Genomic DNA, 26,157 nt, shown 5'->3' on the forward strand with positions numbered 1-26,157 from the left:
AGATATAGACTGTAGGGAAATAGGTGGTGACATCTTGCAAAATGTCCAGATTACAGAGGAGGATAAATCCCCAGGACCTGATCAGGTGTACCCGAGAACTCTCTGGGAAGCTAGAGAAGTGATTGCTGGGCTTCTTGCTGAGATATTTGTATCATCGAGAGTCACAGGTGAGGTGCCGGAAGACTGGAGGTTGGCTTACACGGTGCCACTGTTTAAGAAGACAAGCCAGGGAACTATAGACCAGTGAGTCTGATGTCAGGGGTGGGCAAGTTGTTGGAGGGAATTCTGAGGGACAGGATGTGCATGTATTTGGAAAGGCAAGGACTGCTCAAGGATAGTCAACATGGCTTTGTGCGTGGGAAATCATGTCTCACAAACTTGATTGAGTTTTTTGAATAAGTAACAAAGAGGATTGATGAGGGCAGAGTGGTAGACGTGATCTATATGGACTTCAGTAAGGCATTAGACAAGGTTCCCCATGGGAGACTGATTAGCAAGGTTAGATCTCATGGAATGCAAGGAGAACTAGCCATTTGGATACAGAACTGGTTCAAAGGTAGAAGACAGAGGGTGGTGGTGGAGGGTTGTTTTTCAGACTGGAGGCCTGTGACCAGTGGAGTGCCACAAGGATCGGTGCTGGGTCCTCTACTTTTTGTCATTTACATAAATGATTTGGGATGCGAGCATAAGAGGTACAGTTAGTAAGTTTGCAGATGACACCAAAATTGGAGGTGTAGTGGACAGGGAAGAAGGTTACCTCAGATTACAACAGGATCTGGACCAGATGGGCCAATGGGCCAAGAAGTGACAGATGGAGTATGATTCAGATAAATGCGAGGTGCTGCATTTTGGGAAAGCAAATCTTAGCAGGATTTATACACTTAATGGTAAGGTCCTAGAGAGTGTTGCTGAACAAACAGACCTTGGAGTGCAGGTTCATAGCTTCTTGAAAGTGGAGTCGCAGGTAGATAGGATAGTGAAGAAGGCGTTTGATATGCTTTCTTTTATTGGTCAGAGTATTGCGTACAGGGGTTGGGAGGTCATGTTGCAGCTGTACAGGTCATTGGTTAGGCCACTGTTGGAATATTGTGTGCAATTCTGGTCTCCTTGCTATCAGAAAGATGTTGTGAAACTTGAAAGGGTTCAGAAAAGATTTAAAAGGATGTTGCCAGGGTTGGAGGATTTGAGTTATAGGGATAGGCTGAACAGGCTGGGGCTGTTTTCCCTTGAGCGTTGGAGGCTGAGGGGTGACCTAATAGAGGTTTACAAAATTATGAGGGGCATGGATAGGATAAATAGACAAAGTCTTTTCCCTGGGGTCGGTTTAGGGTGAGAGGTTTAGGGTGAGAGGGGAAAGATATGAAAGAGATCTAAGGGGCAAAGTTTTCATACAGAGGGTGGTACATGTATGGAATGAGCTGCCAGAGGATGTGATGGAGGCTGGTAAATTTGCAACATTTAAAAGGCACCTGGATGGGTATATGAATAGGAAGAGTTTAGAGGGATATGGACCGGGTGCTGCCAGGTGGGATTAGATTGGATTGGGATACCTGGTCAGCATGGACAAGTTGGACCGAAGGGTCTGTTTCCATGCTGTACATCTCTATGACTGGAAAAGTTTTCACTGGAAAATAGGAGGTTGATGGGTAACCTTATGGAGGTTTATAAAATCATGAGGGGAATGGATAAGTTGAACGATTTGGGCCTTTTCCTTAGGGTGGGGGAGTTCAAAACCAGGGGGCATATTTTTAGGGTGAGAGGAGAAAGATTTAAAAAGGACACAAAGGGTGTGTGGAATAAACTTCCAGAGGAAGTGGTGGATGCGGGTACAGTTACAGCGTCTAAAAGACATTTGGGTAAGTACATGAATAGGAAAAGTTTGGAGGGATACAGGTCAAACGCAGTTGAACCAAAGGGTCTGTTTCTGTGCTGTATGACTCGATAACTCACTGCCATCACTCCTCTCTCCCTATCCCTTTCCAATGAACAATGTTACGAGGGGAGAGAAGGGATGGGATTTTAATCTGTTCCTTTCCCTCAAACCCCAGAACAGCAAATGGCAAGTCTTTCGAAACCCAACTCCAACCCACTGTGAACACCCACTGGTCATATTTTAATTACAATGGATTTGACCAGACTCAGAGACCTCTCTGAAGAAGTGAGTCTATTATTGTAATAGTTAAACAAGGCTTTGCGCCTTATGTTCTAGCAGCAGTTTAAAAATAACACTCGGTGGGCCGCTCTTACTCCTTGTTTGTGTGTTTGTAACGCTTCACAGAAAGTTGGCTCACTAAAGAAAACAAATACAAGCTTTGGAGAGCACTGCGTGTGGGCTTGGAGAAACAGAGGTACTGCTCCTGACTCAATCGTCATATCTTCCACAACAATTGTTTAGTTGTTTATTTATTCACAGGATGTGGGAACAACAGGTTATCCCCACATCAAGGGTTGTCACTCTCCCCTCCCCTCTGAAATCTGGTTCTTTTGTCCATGCTTGAACCAAGGCTGTAATTACATCGGGAGTTGAATGGCCGTGATGGACCAGCTTGGCTAGGGGTTGCAGCTAGCTCTTGTACACAAGTCTTCAGTACTGTTGCTGGAATGTTGTCAGGCCCTGGAGCATTTGCAGTATCCAATGCCTTGAGTATTTACTGATTACAGGTGGCATGGATCTCGTTGACTGTAGATTAGTACCGGTGATGGATCTTTCATCCCATGATGTTGCCTGAGCAGTGGTCAGAACATTGTTGGGAACTCCCTGTCTTCTTAGAGTAAAAGTGGATCATCCACGCACCTCTTCAGCTTGAAGATTGTTGCAAATGCTTCGGCCTTATCTTTTTGAACTGATTTTCTGGGCTCCCTCACCTTTGAGGGTTTGTGGAGTCTCCTCCATCTGTTCTTTAATAGTCCACTTTATATTCCCACCCTCTGGATGTGTTGGGACCTCAGCGCTATGATCTGATCCACTGGTAACCTCTCTCTGTAAAGTGCTGTTTCTGCGATGTGATGTGCAGCTTGTCAAGATTGTGACCCTATCTTTGCTAATTATGCCAGTCTGTCCTACAGCACTCATTTAACTTGGGATTGGTCCTTTGGTTTCATGTTAATGGAAATGTGGGTTTGTTAATCATGATTGAGTACATTTCTGCCACTAATGATCTACGAAACTGCATGGATCTCTGGTTTTGAGTTGCTCAGTCTGTTCTGAATGTATCCCAGTTAGCCTGGGTGGTAGTGCCATATGGCTCAATGGTATACAGAGGGAACTTTGCCTCCACGTGGACAGTTTGGAGGTCACTGCTGCCAATACTGTCAAGAACAGAATCAACTGTGAGAGGTGGAACTATGATATTCCGCAACATGACCACTCTGCGACAATCCACCCCACCCTGTGACAGATGGTGCCCATTTACTGTCCTGGTCGAAGCAAAGTGAGGTTGGTCCTGACGCTGGGCATTAACGTAACCATCTTGCATTGTACTCCACTTACTTTTTGAAGCGAGTTGTGGGATCTTACCGCAGGCCTTGCCTGTCACTGGGAGAGAACTGGAGTCATGCTCTGCTAGGTTCATGTCCCATACTAATGCCCCAATGCAGCACTGAGGGAATGCAACACTGTCAGAGGCGGTGTGACTCTGCTGAAGAGTTAAACTAAAGCCCTCACTTCCCTATCGGTGAAATGTCTTGTGCTCTATTGTAAGGAGATGGGGAGCTTTCACTGATGTTCTGACCACCATTCAGGTAACACAATGAGAGGGACGGTTTTCTCTGTAGGACCTTGGCTGCTTGCCTGTCCTCCATTGTAGTGGTGTCACATCAGTCAAACGATGATAGCTAGTGTCCAGGGATGTGCAGGTTAGGTGGATTGGCCATGGGAAGTGCTGGGTTGCAGAGATGATCTGGGTGGGATGCTTGTTGGAGGGTTAGCATGGACTCAATGGGCTGAGTGGTCTGCTCCTACCATGTGGGGATTCTATAGCAGATACTCGGGCAGAATGGAGAGCAGATTCAGTCTGGGGTTCGATTGATAAACTTGCTACAGATTCAGCTTGCTCTGTTTGTTGATGTGTCCTTTCAAAGGTAGAATAAACGTATCGATTGAGGGTACAGCTTACTGAAAAACAACTGCAAGAAGCAAAGATGAAAGAATGCTATCGATGCCGTCAAATCTCACTTCAAGTTAGCCAATTAGCAGTGAGAGCCTTTCTGATACATGATTTGCCAACTTGTTTAATCAATAAACATTCCTTGCTCTGTCTCAAAGCAGCTTTGCAATTAGGTTTGGTCAGTTAGACTATGCTGTGCGGTGAGGTCATTACCGTGGACTGAATCTTCATCAAACTACTTGAAAGATCCAGACCTCATCTAGAATTCAAATTAAACACTTACAGCATTGAGCTGATGGCTTAGCTCCGGGTTCGAGGTTCTGAGAGGATGTGGTGTAATCGAAGCTGAAAGGCTTTGTCGTTGAGAAAGAATAGTTGGTGGACTGGGTAAAGAAGCCTGTCTTTTTACTAAATCTCAAAGCGAGCTATCATCGTTTGACTGATGTGACACCACTACAATGGAGGACAAGCAAGCAGCCAAGGTCCTACAGAGAAACTCCTCCCTCTCATTGTGTTGCCTGAATGGTGGTCAGAACATCAGTGAAAGCTCCCCATCTCCTTACATTTCACTGACAGGGAAGTGAGGAGCAATTTAGCACGGCCAATCCACCCTAACCTGCACATCCCTGGGCACTATGGGGCAATTTAGCACGGCCAATTCACCCTAACCTGCACATCCCTGGGCACTATGGGGCAATTTAGCACGGCCAATCCACCCTAACCTGCACATCCCTGGGCACTATGGGGCAATTTAGCACGGCCAATTCACCCTAACCTGCACATCCCTGGGCACTATGGGGCAATTTAGCACGGCCAATTCACCCCAACCTGCACATCCCTGGACACTGTGTGGCAATTTAGCATGGCCAGTCCACCCTAACCTGCACATCCCTGGGCACTATGGGACAATTTAGCATGGCCAGTCCACCCTAACCTGCACATCCCTGGCCACTATGGGAAAATTTAGCATGGCCAATTCACCCCAACCTGCACATCCCTGGACACTGTGTGGCAATTTAGCATGGCCAGTCCACCCTAACCTGCACATCCCTGGGCACTATGGGACAATTTAGCATGGCCAGTCCACCCTAACCTGCACATCCCTGGCCACTATGGGAAAATTTAGCATGGCCAGTCCACCCTAACCTGCACATCGCTGGGCACCATGGGAAAATTTAGCATGGCCAATCCACCCTAACCTGCACATCCCTGGGCACTATGGGACAATTTAACATGGCCAGTCCACCCTAACCTGCACATCCCTGGGCACTATGGGACAATTTAGCATGGCCAGTCCACCCTAACCTGCACATCCCTGGGCACTATGGGACAATTTAGCATGGCCAGTCCACCCTAACCTGCACATCCCTGGGCACTATGGGACAATTTAGCATGGCCAATCCACCCAAACCTACACATCTTTGGACTGTGGGAGGAAACCGGAGCACCCGGAGGAAACCCATGCAGACACGGGGAGAAGGTACAAGCTGCACACTGAGGGTGGAATTGAACCCAGATCTCTGGCTCTGTGAGGTAACAGTGCTACCCACTGAGCCACCGTGCCACCCCTGTCTTCTGAGCAAACTTCAGGGTGAATCTTTGACTGTGCGATTGGGTGTCTTCAAGCCCTGAGGTTGAAAGCTGTTTGGTCCTGAAATAAAACCAAAGACTGGGTGTGAGCCAGTTGGTAACTTTAAACAGGCAGTGACCCTCCACTTTGGCTTCTGCTCCTTTCACAGTTTTAACTGAAAACTGAATCCATTCTGTTAGCACTCTACTAGGTGAATACTAGAAGGAATATCTCATTATAAAATTAACATTTAAAATGAATTATACCGCAATAAAATTTGCCAGAGCATAACTGTGGTGAAATTGTACGAGAACAAAAAAAACTTGCAATTTTGCTGCAAAGAGCAGGCAAGAAACCTTCTGGTGCACTGCTTATTGTAAACCTCTGGATGAGTAAAGCTCTGTATTCCCTCTGCCTCTTGATCATTCAGCATTCCCACTTTGCTGTCTTTTCCCAGAGAAAACTGTTTCCTCCAGTTCTCTTCCACAGTCCAAAGATTAGATTAGATTAGATTACTTACAGTGTGGAAACAGGCCCTTCGGCCCAACAAGTCTACACCGACCCGCCGAAGCGCAAACCACCCATACCCCTACATTTACCCCTTTAACCTAACACTACGGGCAATTTAGCATGGCCAATTCACCTGACCTGCACATCTTTGGACTGTGGGAGGAAACCGGAGCACCCGGAGGAAACCCACGCAGACACGGGGAGAATGTGCAAACTCCACACAGTCAGTCGCCTGAGTCGGGAATTGAACCCGGGTCTCTGGCTCTGTGAGGCAGCAGTGCTAACCACTGTGCCACCGTGCCGCCCACATCTTTGCCCTCTGGCAAAGATGTGTAGGTTAGGTGGATTGGCCAGGCTAAGTTGCCCATAGTGTTCAGGGACTGTGCAGGTTAGGGTGGATTGGCAATGGTATATTATCCATTGTGTCGAGGGCTGTGTGGATTAGATGGTTTAGCGATGGGAAATGCAGGGTTACAGGAATTGGGTAGGTGGGTGGGTCTGGGTTGGATGCTGTTCAGAGGGTCAGTGTGGACTCGATAGTCTAAATAGCCTGCTTCCACGCTGTAGGGATTATATGAAGTCGCACCCCAGACCTTGATGACCAAGGAGGGCGTGTTTATACTGCAGCTCAAACAGACTGAGCACCCACCTACATATCCTCGCCACATCCACCAATGGGAGTTGGTACGTGGGAGAGAGATTCCTTCATGGGATGGACAGAGATTGGATTCCTTGGCATTATCCCTGCCTCCAGGCTACAACACACAGGTAGAAACATAGATTGCCATGGCAAATTGGACTTCTTGGGGGTGGCTTGATGTGGATGAGATTGGTGTCAAAAGCATGGGCAGGAGGTTGGTCCCCATACCCGCCTGCAGTGGACCTAGGACTGACATCTTCGCCCTCTTTGTAATGAAGACTTGGCATTGTGGATGAGACCCGTCTGTAGGCAGACTACTGAAGAAGAAGAAGCTACCCCTTTATGTTATTCATTGGTGGGTCTGGGCATCACTGGCTGGGCCCAGCATTTATTGCCCGTCCCTAGTTGCCCCTTGAGAAGGTGGGGGGGGATGAGCTGCCTTCTTGAACCGCTGCAGTCCTTGTGCTGTGGGTTGACCCACAATGCCCTTAGAGAGGGAATTCCAGGCTTTTGACCCAGCGACGCTGAAGGAACTTTTCCTCATTATGCTGTAGCTGTCTGCTTTACAGCTTCATTCCCCTTTGATATCTGTTTTACAATTGATGGTGCAGCCAAGGTCTGGAGGAGCTGCCTCAATGACAGATTGGAAAAGGGATAGGATTTTCTGCTCTAAAATATCAGCTCCACTCCACCCACGTCTACTCGGAGACCTCCCACAGAGAAAAGGTATTTATAAATGGAAATGAATGTGCTGGAGCTTCATTTGTAGAGGTACAAAACGAGTGGGACTGGCACACTTCATTCACTGGTTTTGTTAGTTTTCATTCTGGTCTGTGTGACTGACCTAGCTAACTGTTCCTCCATTTGTTCATTGTCTTGGCGAGGGAAGGAGCTCAGATCTCAATGGTTTTATGGTTATACTGATGATTGGTTTTCAAACACTGTCCTGAGTTCGGCTCTTGTATGTGTTATGGGCCAGTCCAAACCTCCCTCAAAACATATCAGAGAGATAACCGAGGCCCTAACTTTTATCTTATTTAAAGGCAAGTGTAAGGTGTTGTGTTCCAAATGTGATTTGATTGGTCCAACTACTGGCTTTAGGTGAAACACACATTATTCTTCCACCACTGTTAAAATATAAACAACAAAAGGATTGGCATAACTTTTAACTCTATTGAAATACTTAATACAATCATATTTTATTTAACTGCTACTCATCAGCTGTTCCAATGTTGCAGTTTCCCACAGACACTCCCTTGGCAAAGGCAAATTCAGCAAAACAAGTTCCCCTCACTTGTGATCTCCCCCAACCCCGGGGAAAAGAGAAACTGAAAGGAACTATCTAGCAGCAGAGAGAGAGAGCGAGAGACAGAGAGATGTTTCTAGCTGTTTTAGTTACAAAAACTCCAGCTTCAACAACTGAAAGTAAAAACTGAAACCCTGGGTCTGTGTGGGCCTGACTCCTACACACGCTTCTTCTGTCAAAATTTTTAAAAATTCCCTAAGTTATTTACTCTGCTTTCCATGGAGCAGACCCTCAATACCAGGTTTACAAAACACCTTTTCAAGAGAATCAGCACAGAGCAAACCCCTCTTAAAGGAACATCACGTTACAGATATCTTCCAGTCCACAGTAGTTTTTGATTACTGCAGGCTCGATTCTCATGCGCTTACAATTACCACCATCAGAAGCTTGCCATCATTTTGTTGGTTTGGTCAGGGGGAAGGGGAGGCAGCATTAGACATCCAGCAGTAAGTGCACCCCATCCAATCTTCCTTTTGTCTGGCGTGGAACAGGAACGTAGACAGGAGACACCAGAGAATCATACAGCACGGAATCAGACCCTTCGATCCAACCAGTCCATGCTGACTGTAATCCCAAACTAAACTAGTCCCACCTGCCTGCACTTGGCCCATATCTTTCCAACTCATGTGCTTATCCAAATGTCTTTTAAACATTGTAACTGTGCCCACATCCACCACTTCCCCTGAAGTTCACTCCACACACAAACCACTCTCCGTGTAAAAATATTGCCCCTCGTGCCTTTCTTAAGTCTTTCTCCTCTCACCTTAAAAATATGCTTCCTGGTCTTGGAATCATCCCCAAAGGAAAAGATCCTTGCCATTCACCTTATCTATGCCCCTCACGATTTTATAAATCTGTATAAGGTCGCCTTCCAACCTCCTACGCCCCAACAGGAAAAAAGCTCCAGCCTCGTTCTTATATCTCAAACCCCCCCATTTCTGGCAACATTCTGGCTACATCTTTTCTGAGCTCTCGGCAGCTTAATAATATCCTTTCTAAAGCAGAGAGACCATAACTGGACACAGTACTCCAGAGAGGCCTCACCAACGTCCTGTGCACCCTCAACATGACGTCTCAACTCCTATATACTCAAAGGACTGAGCAATGAAGGGAAGTGTGCTAAATGCATTCTGAGTCACATGTGACGCAAACGTCGAAGAATAATGGACCTGAACCCGTAGGTCTCTCTGTTCCACAACACCACCAAAGGCCCTACTTCTAATTGTATAAGTCCTGCCTTTGTTTGTTTTACCAACATACAGTACCGGGGTTATCAGTCACTGTGATCTAATTGTGACCACCACCCAAGCCTTATTGTGCCTTTCCCTTGTCACCGGGACCATTTTCCTGGATGGATTTCTTTGTTTATTACCCTGATATTCTCTCACAAGCACCAAAATAACATAGCTTAAGAAGAAAACCCAAAGGAATTTGGAAGAAATAATTGACCAAACCCCTCTGTGACCCATCTGAACGACTGACACCGAGTTCAGCAGAACGTGCTGGCCCTGAATTGTCTAAAGTACCTACGTTCGGTGAGAGAGGCTGCCCTTTCTCACCCAGTTCCAGGCCCAGTGCTCCCTCTAAAGAGCTAAACGAGCTGGTGTCCATTGCAAAGGCCCGCAGAATGTTCCAGAAGTCCACAATTCTTGGAGAAACCTGAACACCTCGGAACACCTAACCTCAAGCTGCCCTTTTCACAATGTCATAGTGCGATCCTCTTGTTCTCCCTCAGTTATCAACGGAAGCTCTGTGTGTCGCCATCATCATCTTACAACTCGAAGACCATGTTTGTCCCACTCCTCGAGGTTGTCCTAGTGATTAAGATCCAATAGATTGAAAATGACTCATTTGCTCATCTCCTGTAGCCATTCCAAAGTGCTCCAGTCACGATTGCATTTATAAGACAATCAACATCCTCATGAAGAAGGTGATTGAAAAAGACAATGTACATTGTCCCTCACAGGTTTGTTTCTGTTGAAAGTAAACGACTCTAGGTTCAGCGCAGCATGTACATTTTCACGAGCTGAGAAATTCCTTCTGAAGGTGAGTTCTTTGAATTATATTAGCTATTTGAGACAAGTGTTTTTCCTTTGGAGGTAAGTTGCTTGATGTAATAGCACATAGCCTGTTGTTTCCCAATTAAGGTGGCTCAGAGGGTGCAGTTGTTCATTAATGCGACAGTTTAAAAATACCGCAAAGGCAATGCTTAATTATGTTGATGCAAGTGTATAAAATGCTACTGTTTAGCTTATTGTAGCTCTGAGATGAGTTTTAGAAGCACGCAAAACTCATTAAAGCAGGAATTAAGGTAAGTGACACAACATAGTGAGAGAATTTGGCTAGTGTTGTGATTTCTGAGACAATCCTGGATTGCTAAAATAATCTTTCCCTGAGAATCAAGCTGTGGAGCAGGCCATGGTAAGTTCACAGCACAATCTACGCTTTCATAGATACTGGAGCGAGCCTCACAGGAGCACAAATCAATTATTTCAAAAAGCTAAACTAAACCAATTCCGGAATGCGTCGGGAGCACTTGTTAAAAGTCTCAACACCGTGAATTCAGTTATTTGTTACCTAAGGTTCACACACTGATGCAAAAAGAGAATGATCAAGTTCAAATTTGAAATTCGTTGATGTAAACACCGGCTAGACCACCTGTAACTATCAAAAACACAACAACACAGAGCTGTGGAAAATCTGCAACTAAGCACAAAACAACACACAGCCCCTTCCAGCTCTCGATAATCTGTAATATCAAACACACAGTCCCTTCCTGCGCTTGATAATCTGTAATATCAAACACACAGTCCCTTCCAGCTCTCGATAATCTGTAATATCAAACACACAGTCCCTTCCAGCTCTCGATAATCTGTAATATCAAACACACAGTCCCTTCCAGCTCTCGATAATCTGTAATATCAAACACACAGTCCCTCCCAGCTCTCGATAACATGTAATATCAAACACACAGTCCCTTCCTGCGCTTGATAATCTGTAATATCAAACACACCGTCCCTTCCAGCTCTCGATAATCTGTAATATCAAACACACAGTCCCTCCCAGCTCTCGATAACATGTAATATCAAACACACAGTCCCTTCCTGCGCTTGATAATCTGTAATATCAAACACACAGTCCCTTCCAGCTCTCGATAATCTGTAATATCAAACACACAGTCCCTTCCAGCTCTCGATAATCTGTAATATCAAACACACAGTCCCTTCCAGCTCTCGATAATCTGTAATATCAAACACACAGTCCCTCCCAGCTCTCGATAATCTGTAATATCAAACACACAGTCCCTTCCAGCTCTCGATAATCTGTAATATCAAACACACAGTCCCTTCCAGCTCTCGATAATCTGTAATATCAAACACACAGTCCCTCCCAGCTCTCGATAATCTGTAATATCAAACACACAGTCCCTTCCAGCTCTCGATAATCTGTAATATCAAACACACAGTCCCTCCCAGCTCTCGATAATCTGTAATATCAAACACACAGTCCCTTCCAGCTCTCGATAATCTGTAATATCAAACACACAGTCCCTCCCAGCTCTTGATAATCTGTAATATCAAACACACAGTCCCTTCCTGCGCTTGATAATCTGTAATATCAAACACACAGTCCCTTCCAGCTCTCGATAATCTGTAATATCAAACACACAGTCCCTCCCAGCTCTCGATAACATGTAATATCAAACACACAGTCCCTTCCTGCGCTTGATAATCTGTAATATCAAACACACAGTCCCTTCCAGCTCTCGATAATCTGTAATATCAAACACACAGTCCCTCCCAGCTCTCGATAATCTGTAATATCAAACACACAGTCCCTTCCTGCGCTTGATAATCTGTAATATCAAACACACAGTCCCTTCCAGCTCTCGATAATCTGTAATATCAAACACACAGTCCCTCCCAGCTCTCGATAACATGTAATATCAAACACACAGTCCCTTCCTGCGCTTGATAATCTGTAATATCAAACACACAGTCCCTTCCAGCTCTCGATAATCTGTAATATCAAACACACAGTCCCTCCCAGCTCTTGATAATCTGTAATATCAAACACACAGTCCCTCCCAGCTCTCGATAATCTGTAATATCAAACACACCGTCCCTTCCAGCTCTTGATAATCTGTAATATCAAACACACAGTCCCTCCCAGCTCTTGATAATCTGTAATATCAAACACACAGTCCCTTCCAGCTCTCGATAATCTGTAATATCAAACACACCGTCCCTTCCAGCTCTCGATAATCTGTAATATCAAACACACCGTCCCTTCCAGCTCTTGATAACCTGTAATATCAAACACACAGTCCCTTCCAGCTCTCGATAATCTGTAATATCAAACACACCGTCCCTTCCAGCTCTCGATAATCTGTAATATCAAACACACAGTCCCTTCCAGCTCTCGATAATCTGTAATATCAAACACACCGTCCCTTCCAGCTCTTGATAACCTGTAATATCAAACACACCGTCCCTTCCAGCTCTCGATAATCTGTAATATCAAACACACAGTCCCTTCCAGCTCTCGATAATCTGTAATATCAAACACACCGTCCCTTCCAGCTCTTGATAACCTGTAATATCAAACACACAGTCCCTTCCAGCTCTTGATAACCTGTAATATCAAACACACAGTCCCTTCCAGCTCTCGATAATCTGTAATATCAAACACACCGTCCCTTCCAGCTCTCGATAATCTGTAATATCAAACACACCGTCCCTTCCAGCTCTCGATAATCTGTAATATCAAACACACCGTCCCTTCCAGCTCTCGATAATCTGTAATATCAAACACACCGTCCCTTCCAGCTCTTGATAACCTGTAATATCAAACACACAGTCCCTTCCAGCTCTCGATAATCTGTAATATCAAACACACAGTCCCTTCCAGCTCTCGATAATCTGTAATATCAAACACACCGTCCCTTCCAGCTCTCGATAATCTGTAATATCAAACACACAGTCCCTTCCAGCTCTCGATAATCTGTAATATCAAACACACAGTCCCTTCCAGCTCTCGATAATCTGTAATATCAAACACACCGTCCCTTCCAGCTCTCGATAATCTGTAATATCAAACACACCGTCCCTTCCAGCTCTCGATAACCTGTAATATCAAACACACAGTCCCTTCCAGCTCTCGATAATCTGTAATATCAAACACACAGTCCCTTCCAGCTCTCGATAACCTGTAATATCAAACACACAGTCCCTCCCAGCTCTCGATAACCTGTAATATCAAACACACAGTCCCTCCCAGCTCTTGATAACCTGTAATATCAAACACACAGTCCCTTCCAGCTCTCGATAATCTGTAATATCAAACACACCGTCCCTTCCAGCTCTCGATAATCTGTAATATCAAACACACCGTCCCTTCCAGCTCTTGATAATCTGTAATATCAAACACACAGTCCCTCCCAGCTCTTGATAATCTGTAATATCAAACACACAGTCCCTTCCAGCTCTCGATAATCTGTAATATCAAACACACCGTCCCTTCCAGCTCTCGATAACCTGTAATATCAAACACACAGTCCCTCCCAGCTCTTGATAACCTGTAATATCAAACACATGGCTGCCTGTTTTCTCCGTGCTCACTGTTGCTTGTGGTATCCAACATTTGTGGAACATCTGGTGTGTTCCAGCTCTTGTGCCCCTGTAATGTTGCAGTTGTTGTCTCACAGGTAAGAACCACTGTAGGTGAAAATCAGGGCGGGAAATGCTCATTCTTTCATGTTTTCTCAACCTGACCATTTGTGATGACTTCCTGCCGACGTCATGTTTCTGTCTTCGACAACAGGAAATCCGGAATGTGCACAGTGAAGAACTGATGGGGATTCGTCGCGAAGAGGAAATGGAAATGTCTGATGACGACTACGAAGAAAGCCCAAATAAATTAGCCCCATTGGAGGAGTCGGGTAAGTCAGTTTCAGCTGTTTCCAGTCAACGGTTGGTGTCCCTTGTGCAAATCCATGAAAGGCCTTCATACTAACTCATTTTGAAAAATCTGCAAAATTCACTTGTGTTTGTGCTCTTGTCTGTTGGAGTGTAGGAGCGAAAGAGCATCATGAACACCAGGGCAGTGCCTTCCTGCCCAGATGGTGCCAGAGCATAATGGTGTTCAATGGCTCTGTGCCAGTGCGCACTCAGACTTGTGTCTGCAGTTGGGAGAATGTGCCCAGACTGTAATGGGGGTGGGGAATGTGGGTAATTTTGCCCACGCTCCATTGATGCCCAGGACAATCTCGGGTGTTCCCTGGTCTTGAGGGCATTGTCTATGAGGAAGGATTAAAAAGACCAGGATTGTTTTCACTGGAAAGATGGTGGCTGAGAGGAGACCTGATAGAGGCCTGCAAAATTATGAGAGGCATGGACAGGGTGGATAGTCAGAGGCTTTTTCCCAGGGTTGAAGTTTCACTTACAAGGGGGCACAGGTTCATGGTGAGAGGGGGAATGTTGAAGGGAGGTGTGTGAGGGACGTTTTTCACAGAGAGAGTGGTTGGATCCTGGACCGCACTGCCAGAGGAGGTGGTGGGAGGAGGCACGTTGGTAACCTTTAAGAGGCATCTGAATGGTTATATGAATAGGGCGGAAATGGAGGGATACTGACTGAATAAGGGCAGAAGGTTCGTTTGTTAGTTTTAGTAAGGGCATGATAATCAACATAGGAGGGCCAAAGGGCTGGTTTCTGAGCTGTATTTATCATTTATGCTTTGGTCTTTTTTGTTTGCTGCAAGTAGTGAATCCACACTCAGTGCCTATAGTTAATCTACAGTAAGTGCCTGTAGTTAATGCACAGTCAGTGCCTGATACGAATCCACAGTCAGTGCCTGTAGTTAATCCACAGTCAGTGCCTGTCGTTAATCTACAATCAGTGCCTGATGTGAATCCACAGTCAGTGTCTGTAGTGAATCCACAGTCAGTGCCTGTAGTTAATCTACAATCTGTGCCTGATGTGAATCCACAGTCAGTGTCTGTAGTGAATCCACAGTCAGTGCCTGTAGTTAATCTACAATCTGTGCCTGATGTGAATCCGCAGTCAGTGCCAATAGTGAATCCACAGTCAGTGCCTGTAGTTAATCTACAATCAGTGCCTGTAGTGAATCCACAGTCAGTGTCTGTAGTGAATCCGCAGTCAGTGCCTGTAGTGTATCCACAGTCAGTGTCTGTAGTGTATCCACAGTCAGTGCCTGCAGTGAATCCACAGTCAGTGCCAGCAGTGAATCCACAGTCAGTGTCTGTAGTGAATCCATAGTCAGTTACTGTAGAGAATCTGCAGTCAGTGCCTGTAGTTAACCCAAAGTCAGTGCCTGATGTCAATCCACAGTCAGTGTCTGTAGTTAATCTACAGTCACTCACTGTAATGAATCCACTGTCAGTGCCTGTAGTGAATCCGCAGTCAGTGCCTGTAGTGAATCCGCAGTCAGTGCCTGTAGTGAATCCACAGTCAGAGTCTGTAGTGAATCCACAGTCAGTGCCTGTAGTGAATCCACAGTCAGTAACTGTAGTGAATCTGCAGTCAGTGCCTGTAGTTAACCCAAAGTCAGTGCCTGATGTCAATCCATAGTCAGTGTCTGTAGTTAATCTACAGTCAGTGCCTGTAGTGAACCCACAGTCAGTCCCTGTAGTGAACCCACAGTCAGTACCTGTAGTGAACCCACTGTCAGTGCCTGTAGTGAATCCACAGTCAGTGCCTGTAGTCAATCCACAGTCAGTGCCAGTAATGAATCCACAGTCAGTGCCTGTCGTTAATCTACAATCAGTGCCTGATGTGAATCCACAGTCAGTGTCTGTAGTTAATCTAAAGTCAGTCCCTGTAGTGAACCCACAGTCAGTCCCTGCAGTGAACCCACAGTCAGTCCCTGTAGTGAATCCACTGTCAGTGCCTGTAGTGAATCCACAGACAGTGCCTGTAGTGTATCCACAGTCAGTGCCTGATGTGAATCCACGGTCAGTTATTGTAGTGAATCCACAGTCAGTTCCTGTAGTGAATCTGCAGTCAGTGCCTGTAGTTAACCCAAAGTCAGTGCCTGATGTCAATCCACAGTCAGAGTCTGTAGTTAATCTACAGTCAGTCCCTGTAGTGAACCCACAGTCAGTCCCTGTAGTTAACCCACAGTCAGTGCCTGTAGTGAATCCACGGTCAGTGCCTGTAGTGAATCCACAGTCAGTGCCTGTAGTGACTCCGCACTCAGTATCTGTAGTGAATCCGCAGTCAGTGTCTGTAGTGAATCCACAGACAGTGTCTGTAGTGAATCCACAGTCAGTGCCGGTAGTGAATCCACAGTCAGTTACTGTAGTGAATCCGCAGTCAGTGCCTGTAGTGAATCCACTGTCAGTGCCTGTAGTGAATCCACAGTCAGTGCCTGTAGTGAATCCACAGACAGTGTCTGTAGTGAATCCGCAGTCAGTGCCACTAATGAATCCACAGTCAGTGCCTGTAGTTAATCTACAATCAGTGCCTGATGTGAATCCACAGACAGTCCCTGTAGTGAATCCGCAGTCAGTGCCAGTAGTGAATCCACAGTCAGTGCCAGTAGTGAATCCACAGTCAGTGCCTGTAGTTAATCTACAATCAGTGCCTGATGTGAATCCACAGTCAGTGTCTGCAGTGAATCCACAGTCAGTGCCTGTAGTTAATCTACAATCTGTGCCTGATTTGAATCCACAGTCAGTGTCTGTAGTGAATCCGCAGTCAGTGCCTGTAGTGTATCCACAGTCAGTGCCTGCAGTGAATCCACAGTCAGTGCCAGCAGTGAATCCACAGTCAGTGTCTGTAGTGAATCCACAGTCAGTGCCGGTAGTGAATCCACAGTCAGTTACTGTAGTGAATCCGCAGTCAGTGCCTGTAGTGAATCCACTGTCAGTGCCTGTAGTGAATCCGCAGTCAGTGCCACTAATGAATCCACAGTCAGTGCCTGTAGTTAATCTACAATCAGTGCCTGATGTGAATCCACAGACAGTCCCTGTAGTGAATCCGCAGTCAGTGCCAGTAGTGAATCCACAGTCAGTGCCAGTAGTGAATCCACAGTCAGTGCCTGTTGTTAATCTACAATCAGTGCCTGATGTGAATCCACAGTCAGTGCCAGTAGTGAATCCACAGTCAGTGCCTGTCGTTAATCTACAATCAGTGCCTGATGTGAATCCACAGTCAGTGTCTGCAGTGAATCCACAGTCAGTGCCTGTAGTTAATCTACAATCTGTGCCTGATGTGAATCCACAGTCAGTGCCTGTAGTGTATCCGCAGTCAGTGCCTGTAGTGTATCCACAGTCAGTGTCTGTAGTGTATCCACAGTCAGTGCCTGCAGTGAATCCACAGTCAGTGCCAGCAGTGAATCCACAGTCAGTGTCTGTAGTGAATCCACAGTCAGTTACTGTAGTGAATCTGCAGTCAGTGCCTGTAGTTAACCCAAAGGCAGTGCCTGATGTCAATCCACAGTCAGTGTCTGTAGTGAACCTACAGTCAGTCTCTGTAGTGAACCAACAGTCAGTCCCTGTAGTGAATCCACTGTCAGTGCCTGTAGTGAATCCGCAGTCAGTGCCTGTAGTGAATCCGCAGTCAGTGACTGTAGTGAATCCGCAGTCAGTGCCTGATGTGAATCCACAGACAGTGTCTGTAGTGAATCCACTGTCAATGCCTGTAGTGAATCCACAGTCAGTGCCTGTAGTGAATCCGCAGTCAGAGCCTGTAGTGAATCCACAGTCAGTGCCTGCAGTGAATCCACAGTCAGTGCCAGCAGTGAATCCACTGTCGGTGTCTGTAGTGAATCCACAGTCAGTTACTGTAGTGAATCTGTAGTCAGTGCCTGTAGTTAACCCAAAGTCAGTGCCTGATGTCAATCCACAGTCAGTGTCTGTAGTTAATCTACAGTCAGTCTCTGTAGTGAACACACAGTCAGTCCCTGCAGTGAATCCACAGTCAGTGCCTGTAGTGAATCCACAGTCAGTGCCAGTAGTGAATCCGCAGTCAGTGTCTAGTGAATCCGCAGTCAGTGCCTGTAGTGAATCCACAGTCAGTGCCTGTAGTGAATCCGCAGTCAGTGCCTGTAGTGAATCCACAGTCAGTGCCTGTAGTGAATCCGCAGTCAGTGCCTGTAGTGAATCCACAGTCAGTGTCTGTAGTGAATCCACAGTCAGTGCCTGTTGTGAATCCACAGTCAGTGCCTGATGTGAATCTGCAGTCAGTGCCTGTAGTTAACCCAAAAACAGTGCCTGATGTCAATCCACAGTCAGTGTCTGTAGTTAATCTACAGTCAGTCCCTGTAGTGAACCCACAGTCAATCCCTGTAGTGAACCCACAGTCAGTCCCTGTAGTGAATCCACAGTCAGTGCCTGTAGTGAATCCGCACTCAGTGCCTGTAGTGAATCTGCAGTCAGTGTCTGTAGTGAATCCACTGTCAGTGCCTGTAGTGAATCCACAGTCAGTGCCAGTAATGAATCCACAGTCAGTGCCTGTAGTTAATCTACAATCAGTGCCTGTAGTGAGCCCACATTCAGTCCCTGTAGTGAACCCACAGTCAGTCCCTGTAGTGAATCCACAGTCAGTGCCTGTAGTGAATCCGCAGGCAGTGCCTGATGTGAATCCACAGACAGTGTCTGTAGTGAATCCACTGTCAGTGCCTGTAGTGAATCCACTGTCAGTGCCTGTAGTGAATCCACAGTCAGTGCCTGTAGTGAATCCGCAGTCAGTGCCTGTAGTGAATCCACAGCCAGTGCCTGTAGTGAATCCACAGTCAGTGCCTGTAGAGAATCTGCAGTCAGTGCCTGTAGTTAACCCAAGGTTAGTGCCTGATGTCAATCCACAGTCAGTGTCTGTAGTTAATCTACAGTCAGTCCCTGTAGTGAATCCACTGTCAGTGCCAGTAGTGAATCCGCAGTGTCTGTAGTGAATCCGCAGTCAGTGCCTGATGTGAATCCACAGACAGTGTCTGTAGTGAATCCACTGTCAGTGCCTGTAGTGAATCCACAGTCAGTGCCTGTAGTGAATCCGCAGTCAGTGCCTGTAGTGAATCCACTGTCAGTGCCTGTAGTGAATCCACAGTCAGTGCCTGTAGTGAATCCACAGACAGTGTCTGTTGTGAATCCACAGTCAGTGCCTGTAATGAATCCACAGACAGTGTCTGTAGTGAACCCACAGTCAGTCCCTGTAGTGAATCCACTGTCAGTCCCTGTAGTGAATCCACTGTCAGTGCCAGTAGTGAATCCGCAGTGTCTGTAGTGAATCCGCACTCAGTGTCTGATGTGAATCCGCAGTCAGTGCCTGATGTGAATCCACAGTCAGTCCCTGTAGTGAATCTGCAGTCAGTGCCAGTCATTAATCTACAATCAGTGCCTGATGTGAATCCAGTCAGTGCCTGTAGTTAATCTACAATCAGTGCCTGATGTGAATCCACAGTCAGTGCCTGTAGTGAATCCGCAGTCAGTGCCTGATGTGAATCCACAGTCAGTACTTGTAGTGAATCCACAATCAGTGCCTGTAGTTAATCGACAATCAGTGCCTGATGTGAAACCACAGTCAGTGTCTGTAGTGAATCCACAATCAGTACCTTTAGTGAATCCACAGTCAGTGCCTGTAGTTAATCCACAGTCAGTACTTGTAGTGAATCCACAATCAGTGCCTGTAGTTAATCTACAATCAGTGCCTGATGTGAATCTACAGTCAGTGTCAGTAGTGAATCCGCAGAGAGTGTCTGTAGTTAATCTGCAGTCAGTACCTGTAGTGAATCCACAGTCAGTGCCTGTAGTTAATCGACAATCAGTGCCTGATGTGAATCCACAGTCAGTGTGTGTAGTGAATCCACAGTCAGTGCCTGTAGTTAATCTACAATCAGTGCCTGATGTGAATCCACAGTCAGTGTCACTTGTGAATCCACAGTCAGTGCCATTAGTGTATCCACAGTCAGTGCCTGTAGTTAATCTACAATCAGTGCCTGATGTGAATCCACAGTCAGTGCCTGTAGTGAATCCAGTCAGTGCCTGTAGTTAATCCACAGTCAGTGCCTGTAGTGAATCCGCAGTCAGTGCCTGATGTGAATCCACAGTCAGTGCCTGTAGTTAATCTACAATCAGTGCCTGATGTGAATCCGCAGTCAGTGTCTGTTGTGAATCCGCAGTCAGTGCCTGTAGTTAATCCACAGTCAGTGCCTGTAGTTTATCCACAGTCAGTACTTGTAGTGAATCCACAATCAGTGCCTGTAGTTAATCGACAATCAGTGCCTGATGTGAATCCACAGTCAGTGTCACTTGTGAATCCACAGTCAGTGCCATTAGTGTATCCACAGTCAGTGCCTGTAGTTAATCTACAATCAGTGCCTGATGTGAATCCACAGTCAGTGCCTGTAGTGAATCCAGTCAGTGCCTGTAGTTAATCCAGTCAGTGCCTGTAGTGAATCCGCAGTCAGTGCCTGATGTGAATCCACAGTCAGTGCCTGTAGTTAATCTACAATCAGTGCCTGATGTGAATCCGCAGTCAGTGTCTGTTGTGAATCCAGTCAGTGCCTGTAGTTAATCCACAGTCAGTGCCTGTAGTGAATCCACAGTCAGTGCCTGCAGTTAATCTACCATCAGTGCCTGTAGTGAATCCGCAGTCAGTGTCTGTAGTGAATCCGCAGTCAGTGCCTGTAGTTAATCCACAGTCAGTACATGTAGTGAATCCACAATCAGTGCCTGTAGTTAATCGACAATCAGTGCCTGATGTGAATCCACAGTCAGTACCTGTAGTGAATCCACAGTCAGTGCCTGTAGTTAATCTACAATCAGTGCCTGATGTGAATCCACAGTCAGTGTCTGTAGTGAATCCACAGTCAGTGCCTTTAGTTAATCTACAGTCTGTGCCTGATGTGAATCCACAGTCAGTGCCTGAAGTTAATCCACAGACAGTACCTGTAGTGAAAACACAGTCAGTGTCTGTGGTTAATCTACAATCAGTGCCTGATGTGAATCCACGGTCAGTTATTGTAGTTAATCTACAATCAGTGCCTGTAGTGAATCCGCAGTCAGTGTCTGTAGTGAATCCGCAGTCAGTGCCTGTAGTTAATCCACGGTCAGTACCTGTAATGAATCCACAATCAGTGCCTGTAGTTAATCGACAATCAGTGCCTGATGTGAATCCACAGTCAGTGTGTGTAGTGAATCCACAGTCAGTGTGTGTAGTAAATCCACAGTCAGTGCCTGTAGTTAATCTACAATCAGTGCCTGATGTGAATCCACAATCAGTGTCACTTGTGAATCCGCAGTCAGTGCCATTAGTGTATCCACAGTCAGTGCCTGTAGTTAATCTACAATCAGTGCCTGATGTGAATCCACAGTCAGTACCTTTAGTGAATCCACAGTCAGTGCCTGTAGTTAATCTACAATCAGTGCCTGATGTGAATCCACAGTCAGTGTTTTTAGTGAATCCACAGTCAGTGCCTGTAGTTAATCTACAATCAGTGCCTGGTGTGAATCCACAGTCAGTGTCACTTGTGAATCCGCAAACAGTGCCATTAGTGCATCCACAGTCAGTGCCTGTAGTTAATCTGCAATCTGTGCCTGACGTGAATCCACAGTCAGTGTCACTTGTGAATCCACAGTCAGTGCCAGTAGTGAATCCACAGTCAGTGCCTGTAGTTAATCTACAATCAGTGCCTGGTGTGAATCCACAGTCAGTGCCTGCAGTGAATCCACGGTCAGCTATTGTAGTGAATCCGTAGTCAGTGCCTGTAGTGAATCCACAGTCAGTGCCTGTAGTTTATCCACAGTCAGTACTTGTAGTGAATCCACAATCAGTGCCTGTAGTTAATCGACAATCAGTGCCTGATGTGAATCCACAGTCAGTGTCTGTAGTGAATCCACAGTCAGTACCTTTAGTGAATCCACAGTCAGTGCCTGTAGTTAATCTACAATCCGTGCCTGATGTGAATCTACAGTCAGTGTCAGTAGTGAATCCGCAGACAGTGCCTGTAGTTAATCTACAGTCAGTACCTGTAGTGAGTCCACAGTCAGTGCCTGTATTTAATCGACAATCAGTGCCTGCTGTGAATCCACAGTCAGTGTGTGTAGTGAATCCACAGTCAGTGCCTGTAGTTAATCTACAATCAGTGCCTGATGTGAATCCACAGTCAGTGTCACTTGTGAATCCACAGTCAGTGCCATTAGTGTATCCACAGTCAGTGCCTGTAGTTAATCTACAATCAGTGCCTGATGTGAATCCACAGTCAGTGCCTGTAGTGAATCCAGTCAGTGCCTGTAGTTAATCCAGTCAGTGCCTGTAGTGAATCCGCAGTCAGTGCCTGATGTGAATCCACAGTCAGTACTTGTAGTGAATCCACAATCAGTGCCTGTAGTTAATCGACAATTAGTGCCTGATGTGAAACCACAGTCAGTGTCTGTAGTGAATCCACAATCAGTACCTTTAGTGAATCCACAGTCAGTGCCTGTAGTTAATCCACAGTCAGTACTTGTAGTGAATCCACAATCAGTGCCTGTAGTTAATCTACAATCAGTGCCTGATGTGAATCTACAGTCAGTGTCAGTAGTGAATCCGCAGAGAGTGCCTGTAGTTAATCTACAGTCAGTACCTGTAGTGAATCCACAGTCAGTGCCTGTAATTAATCGACAATCAGTGCCTGATGTGAATCCACAGTCAGTGTGTGTAGTGAATCCACAGTCAGTGCCTGTAGTTAATCTACAATCAGTGCCTGATGTGAATCCACAGTCAGTGTCACTTGTGAATCCACAGTCAGTGCCATTAGTGTATCCACAGTCAGTGCCTGTAGTTAATCTACAATCAGTGCCTGATGTGAATCCACAGTCAGTGCCTGTAGTGAATCCAGTCAGTGCCTGTAGTTAATCCACAGTCAGTGCCTGTAGTGAATCCGCAGTCAGTGCCTGATGTGAATCCCCAGTCAGTGCCTGTAGTTAATCTACAATCCGTGCCTGATGTGAATCTACAGTCAGTGTCAGTAGTGAATCCACAGACAGTGCCTGTAGTTAATCTACAGTCAGTACCTGTAGTGAGTCCACAGTCAGTGCCTGTAGTTAATCGACAATCAGTGCCTGATGTGAATCCAGTCAGTGTCACTTGTGAATCCACAGTCAGTGCCATTAGTGTATCCACAGTCAGTGCCTGTAGTTAATCTACAATCAGTGCCTGATGTGAATCCACAGTCAGTGCCTGTAGTGAATCCAGTCAGTGCCTGTAGTTAATCCAGTCAGTGCCTGTAGTGCATCCGCAGTCAGTGCCTGATGTGAATCCACAGTCAGTGCCTGTAGTTAATCTACAATCAGTGCCTGATGTAAATCCGCAGTCAGTGTCTGTTGTGAATCCAGTCAGTGCCTGTAGTTAATCCACAGTCAGTGCCTGTAGTGAATCCACAGTCAGTGCCTGCAGTTAATCTACCATCAGTGCCTGTAGTGAATCCGCAGTCAGTGTCTGTAGTGAATCCGCAGTCAGTGCCTGTAGTTAATCCACAGTCAGTACATGTAGTGAATCCACAATCAGTGCCTGTAGTTAATCGACAATCAGTGCCTGATGTGAATCCACAGTCAGTACCTGTAGTGAATCCACAGTCAGTGCCTGTAGTTAATCTACAATCAGTGCCTGATGTGAATCCACAGTCAGTGTCTGTAGTGAATCCACAGTCAGTGTCTTTAGTTAATCTACAATCTGTGCCTGATGTGAATCCACAGTCCGTGCCTGTAGTTAATCCACAGACAGTACCTGTAGTGAAAACACAGTCAGTGTCTGTGGTTAATCTACAATCAGTGCCTGATGTGAATCCACGGTCAGTTATTGTAGTTAATCTACAATCAGTGCCTGTAGTGAATCCGCAGTTAGTGTCTGTAGTGAATCCGCAGTCAGTGCCTGGAGTTAACTCAAAGTCAGTGCCTGTAGTGAATCCACAGTCAGTGCCTGTAGTTAATCTACAATCAGTGCCTGTAGTGAATCCGCAGTCAGTGTCTGTAGTGAATGCGCAGTCAGTGCCTGTAGTTAATCCACGGTCAGTACCTGTAATGAATCCACAATCAGTGCCTGTAGTTAATCGACAATCAGTGCCTGATGTGAATCCACAGTCAGTGTGTGTAGTAAATCCACAGTCAGTGCCTGTAGTTAACCCAAAGTCAGTGCCTGATGTGAATCCGCAGTCAGTGCCTGTAGTTAACCGAAAGTCATTGCCTGATGTGAATCCGCAGTCAGTGCCTGTAGTTAATCTACAATCAGTGCCTGTAGTGAATCCGCAGTCAGTGTCTTAGTGAATCCACAGTCAGTGCATGTAGTTAATCCACAGTCAGTACCTGTAGTGAATCCACAGTCAGTGCCTGTAGTTAATCTACAATCATTGCCTGATGTGAATCCACAGTCAGTGCCTGTAGTGAGTCCACAGTCAGTGCCTGTAATTAATCTACAATCAGTGCCTGGTGTGAATCCACAGTCAGTGCCTGTAGTTAATCTGCAATCAGTGCCTGATTTGAATCCACAGTCAGTGCCTGTAGTTAATCTGCAATCTGTGCCTGTAGTTAATCCACACTGAGTGCCTGTAGTGAATTCACGGTCAGTTATTATAGTGAATCCACAGTCAGTGTCGTTAGTGAACCCACAGTCAGTGTCTGTAGTGAACCCACAGTCAGTGCCTGTAGTGAATCCACAGTCAGTCCCTGTAGTGAATCCGCAGTCAGTGCCTGTAGTTAATCCACAGTCAGTAACTGTAGTGAATCCACAGTCAGTGCCTGTAGTTAATCTACAATCTCTGCCTGATGTGAATCTACAAACTCTGCCTGATGTGAATCCACAGTCAGTGCCTGTAGTGAATCCAGTCAGTGCCTGTATTTAATCCACAGTCAGTGCCTGTAGTGAATCCACAGTCAGTGCCTGTAGTTAATCTACCATCAGTGCCTGTAGTGAATCTGCACTCAGTGTCTGTAGTGAATCCGCAGTCTGTGCCTGAAGTTAATCCACAGTCAGTACCTGTAGTGAATCCACAATCAGTGCCTGTAGTTAATCGACAATCAGTGCCTGATGTGAATCCACAGCCAGTGTGTGTAGTGAATCCACAGTCAGTGCCTGTAGTTAATCTACAATCTCTGCCTGACGTGAATCCACAGTCAGTGTCACTTGTGAATCCGCAGTCACTGCCAGTAGTGAATCCACAGTCAGTGCCTGTAATTAATCTACAATCTGTGCCTGATGTGAATCCACAGTCAGTGTCTGTCGTGAATCTGCAGACAGTGCCATTAGTGAATCCACAGTCAGTGCCTGTAGTTAATCTACAATCAGTGCCTGATGTGAATCTACAGTCAGTGTCAGTAGTGAATCCGCAGACAGTGCCTGTAATTAATCTACAGTCAGTACCTGTAGTGAATCCACAGTCAGTGCCTGTAGTTAATCTACAATCACTGCCTGATGTGAATCCACAGTCAGTGTCTGTAGTGAATCCACAGACAGTGCCTTTAGTTAATCTACAATCTGTGCCTGATGTGAATCCACAGTCAGTGTCACTTGTGAATCTGCAGTCACTGCCAGTAGTGAACCCATAGTCAGTGCCTGTAATTAATCTACAGTCAGCGCCTGATGTGAATCCACAGTCAGTGTCTGTCGTGAATCTGCAGACAGTGCCTGTAGTTAATCCACAGTCAGTACCTGTAGTGAATCCACAGTCAGTGTCTGTGGTTAATCTACATCAGTGCCTGATGTGAATCCACAGTCAGTGCCTGTAGTGAATCTGCAGTCAGTTATTGTAGTGAATCCGCAGTCAGTGCCTGGAGTTAACCCAAAGTCAGTGCCTGATGTGAATCCACAGTGAGTGCCTGTAGTGAATCCACGGTCTGTTATTGTAGTGAATCCGCAGTCAGTGCCTGGAGTTAACCCAAAGTCAGTGCCTGATGTGAATCCACAGTGAGTGCCTGTAGTTAATCTACAATCACTGCCTGTAGTGAATCCGCAGTCAGTGTCTGTAGTGAATCCGCAGTCAGTGCCTGTAGTTAATCCACGGTCAGTATCTGTAATGAATCCACAATCAGTGCCT

General features: G+C 46.0%; 1 protein-coding gene across 2 annotated transcripts in view; it reads left to right on the top strand.

The window, feature by feature from the left end:
* enox1 (ecto-NOX disulfide-thiol exchanger 1) overlaps positions 1 to 26,157 on the top strand; it is a 370,711-nt gene that overhangs the window by 106,421 nt on the left and 238,133 nt on the right. For both annotated transcript variants that reach the window (XM_087993063.1, XM_087993061.1), the window contains exon 8: positions 13,956 to 14,073. In XM_087993063.1, the coding sequence (XP_087849189.1) occupies positions 13,956 to 14,073 (118 nt within the window). The remainder of the gene's footprint in view (positions 1 to 13,955; positions 14,074 to 26,157) is intronic.

This window comes from Chiloscyllium plagiosum, unplaced genomic scaffold, assembly GCF_037043375.1.
Source record: "Chiloscyllium plagiosum isolate Xiang-an unplaced genomic scaffold, Cpla_swu_hap1 HiC_scaffold_12, whole genome shotgun sequence".
In the NCBI taxonomy this organism is placed as follows: Eukaryota; Metazoa; Chordata; class Chondrichthyes; order Orectolobiformes; family Hemiscylliidae; genus Chiloscyllium; species Chiloscyllium plagiosum.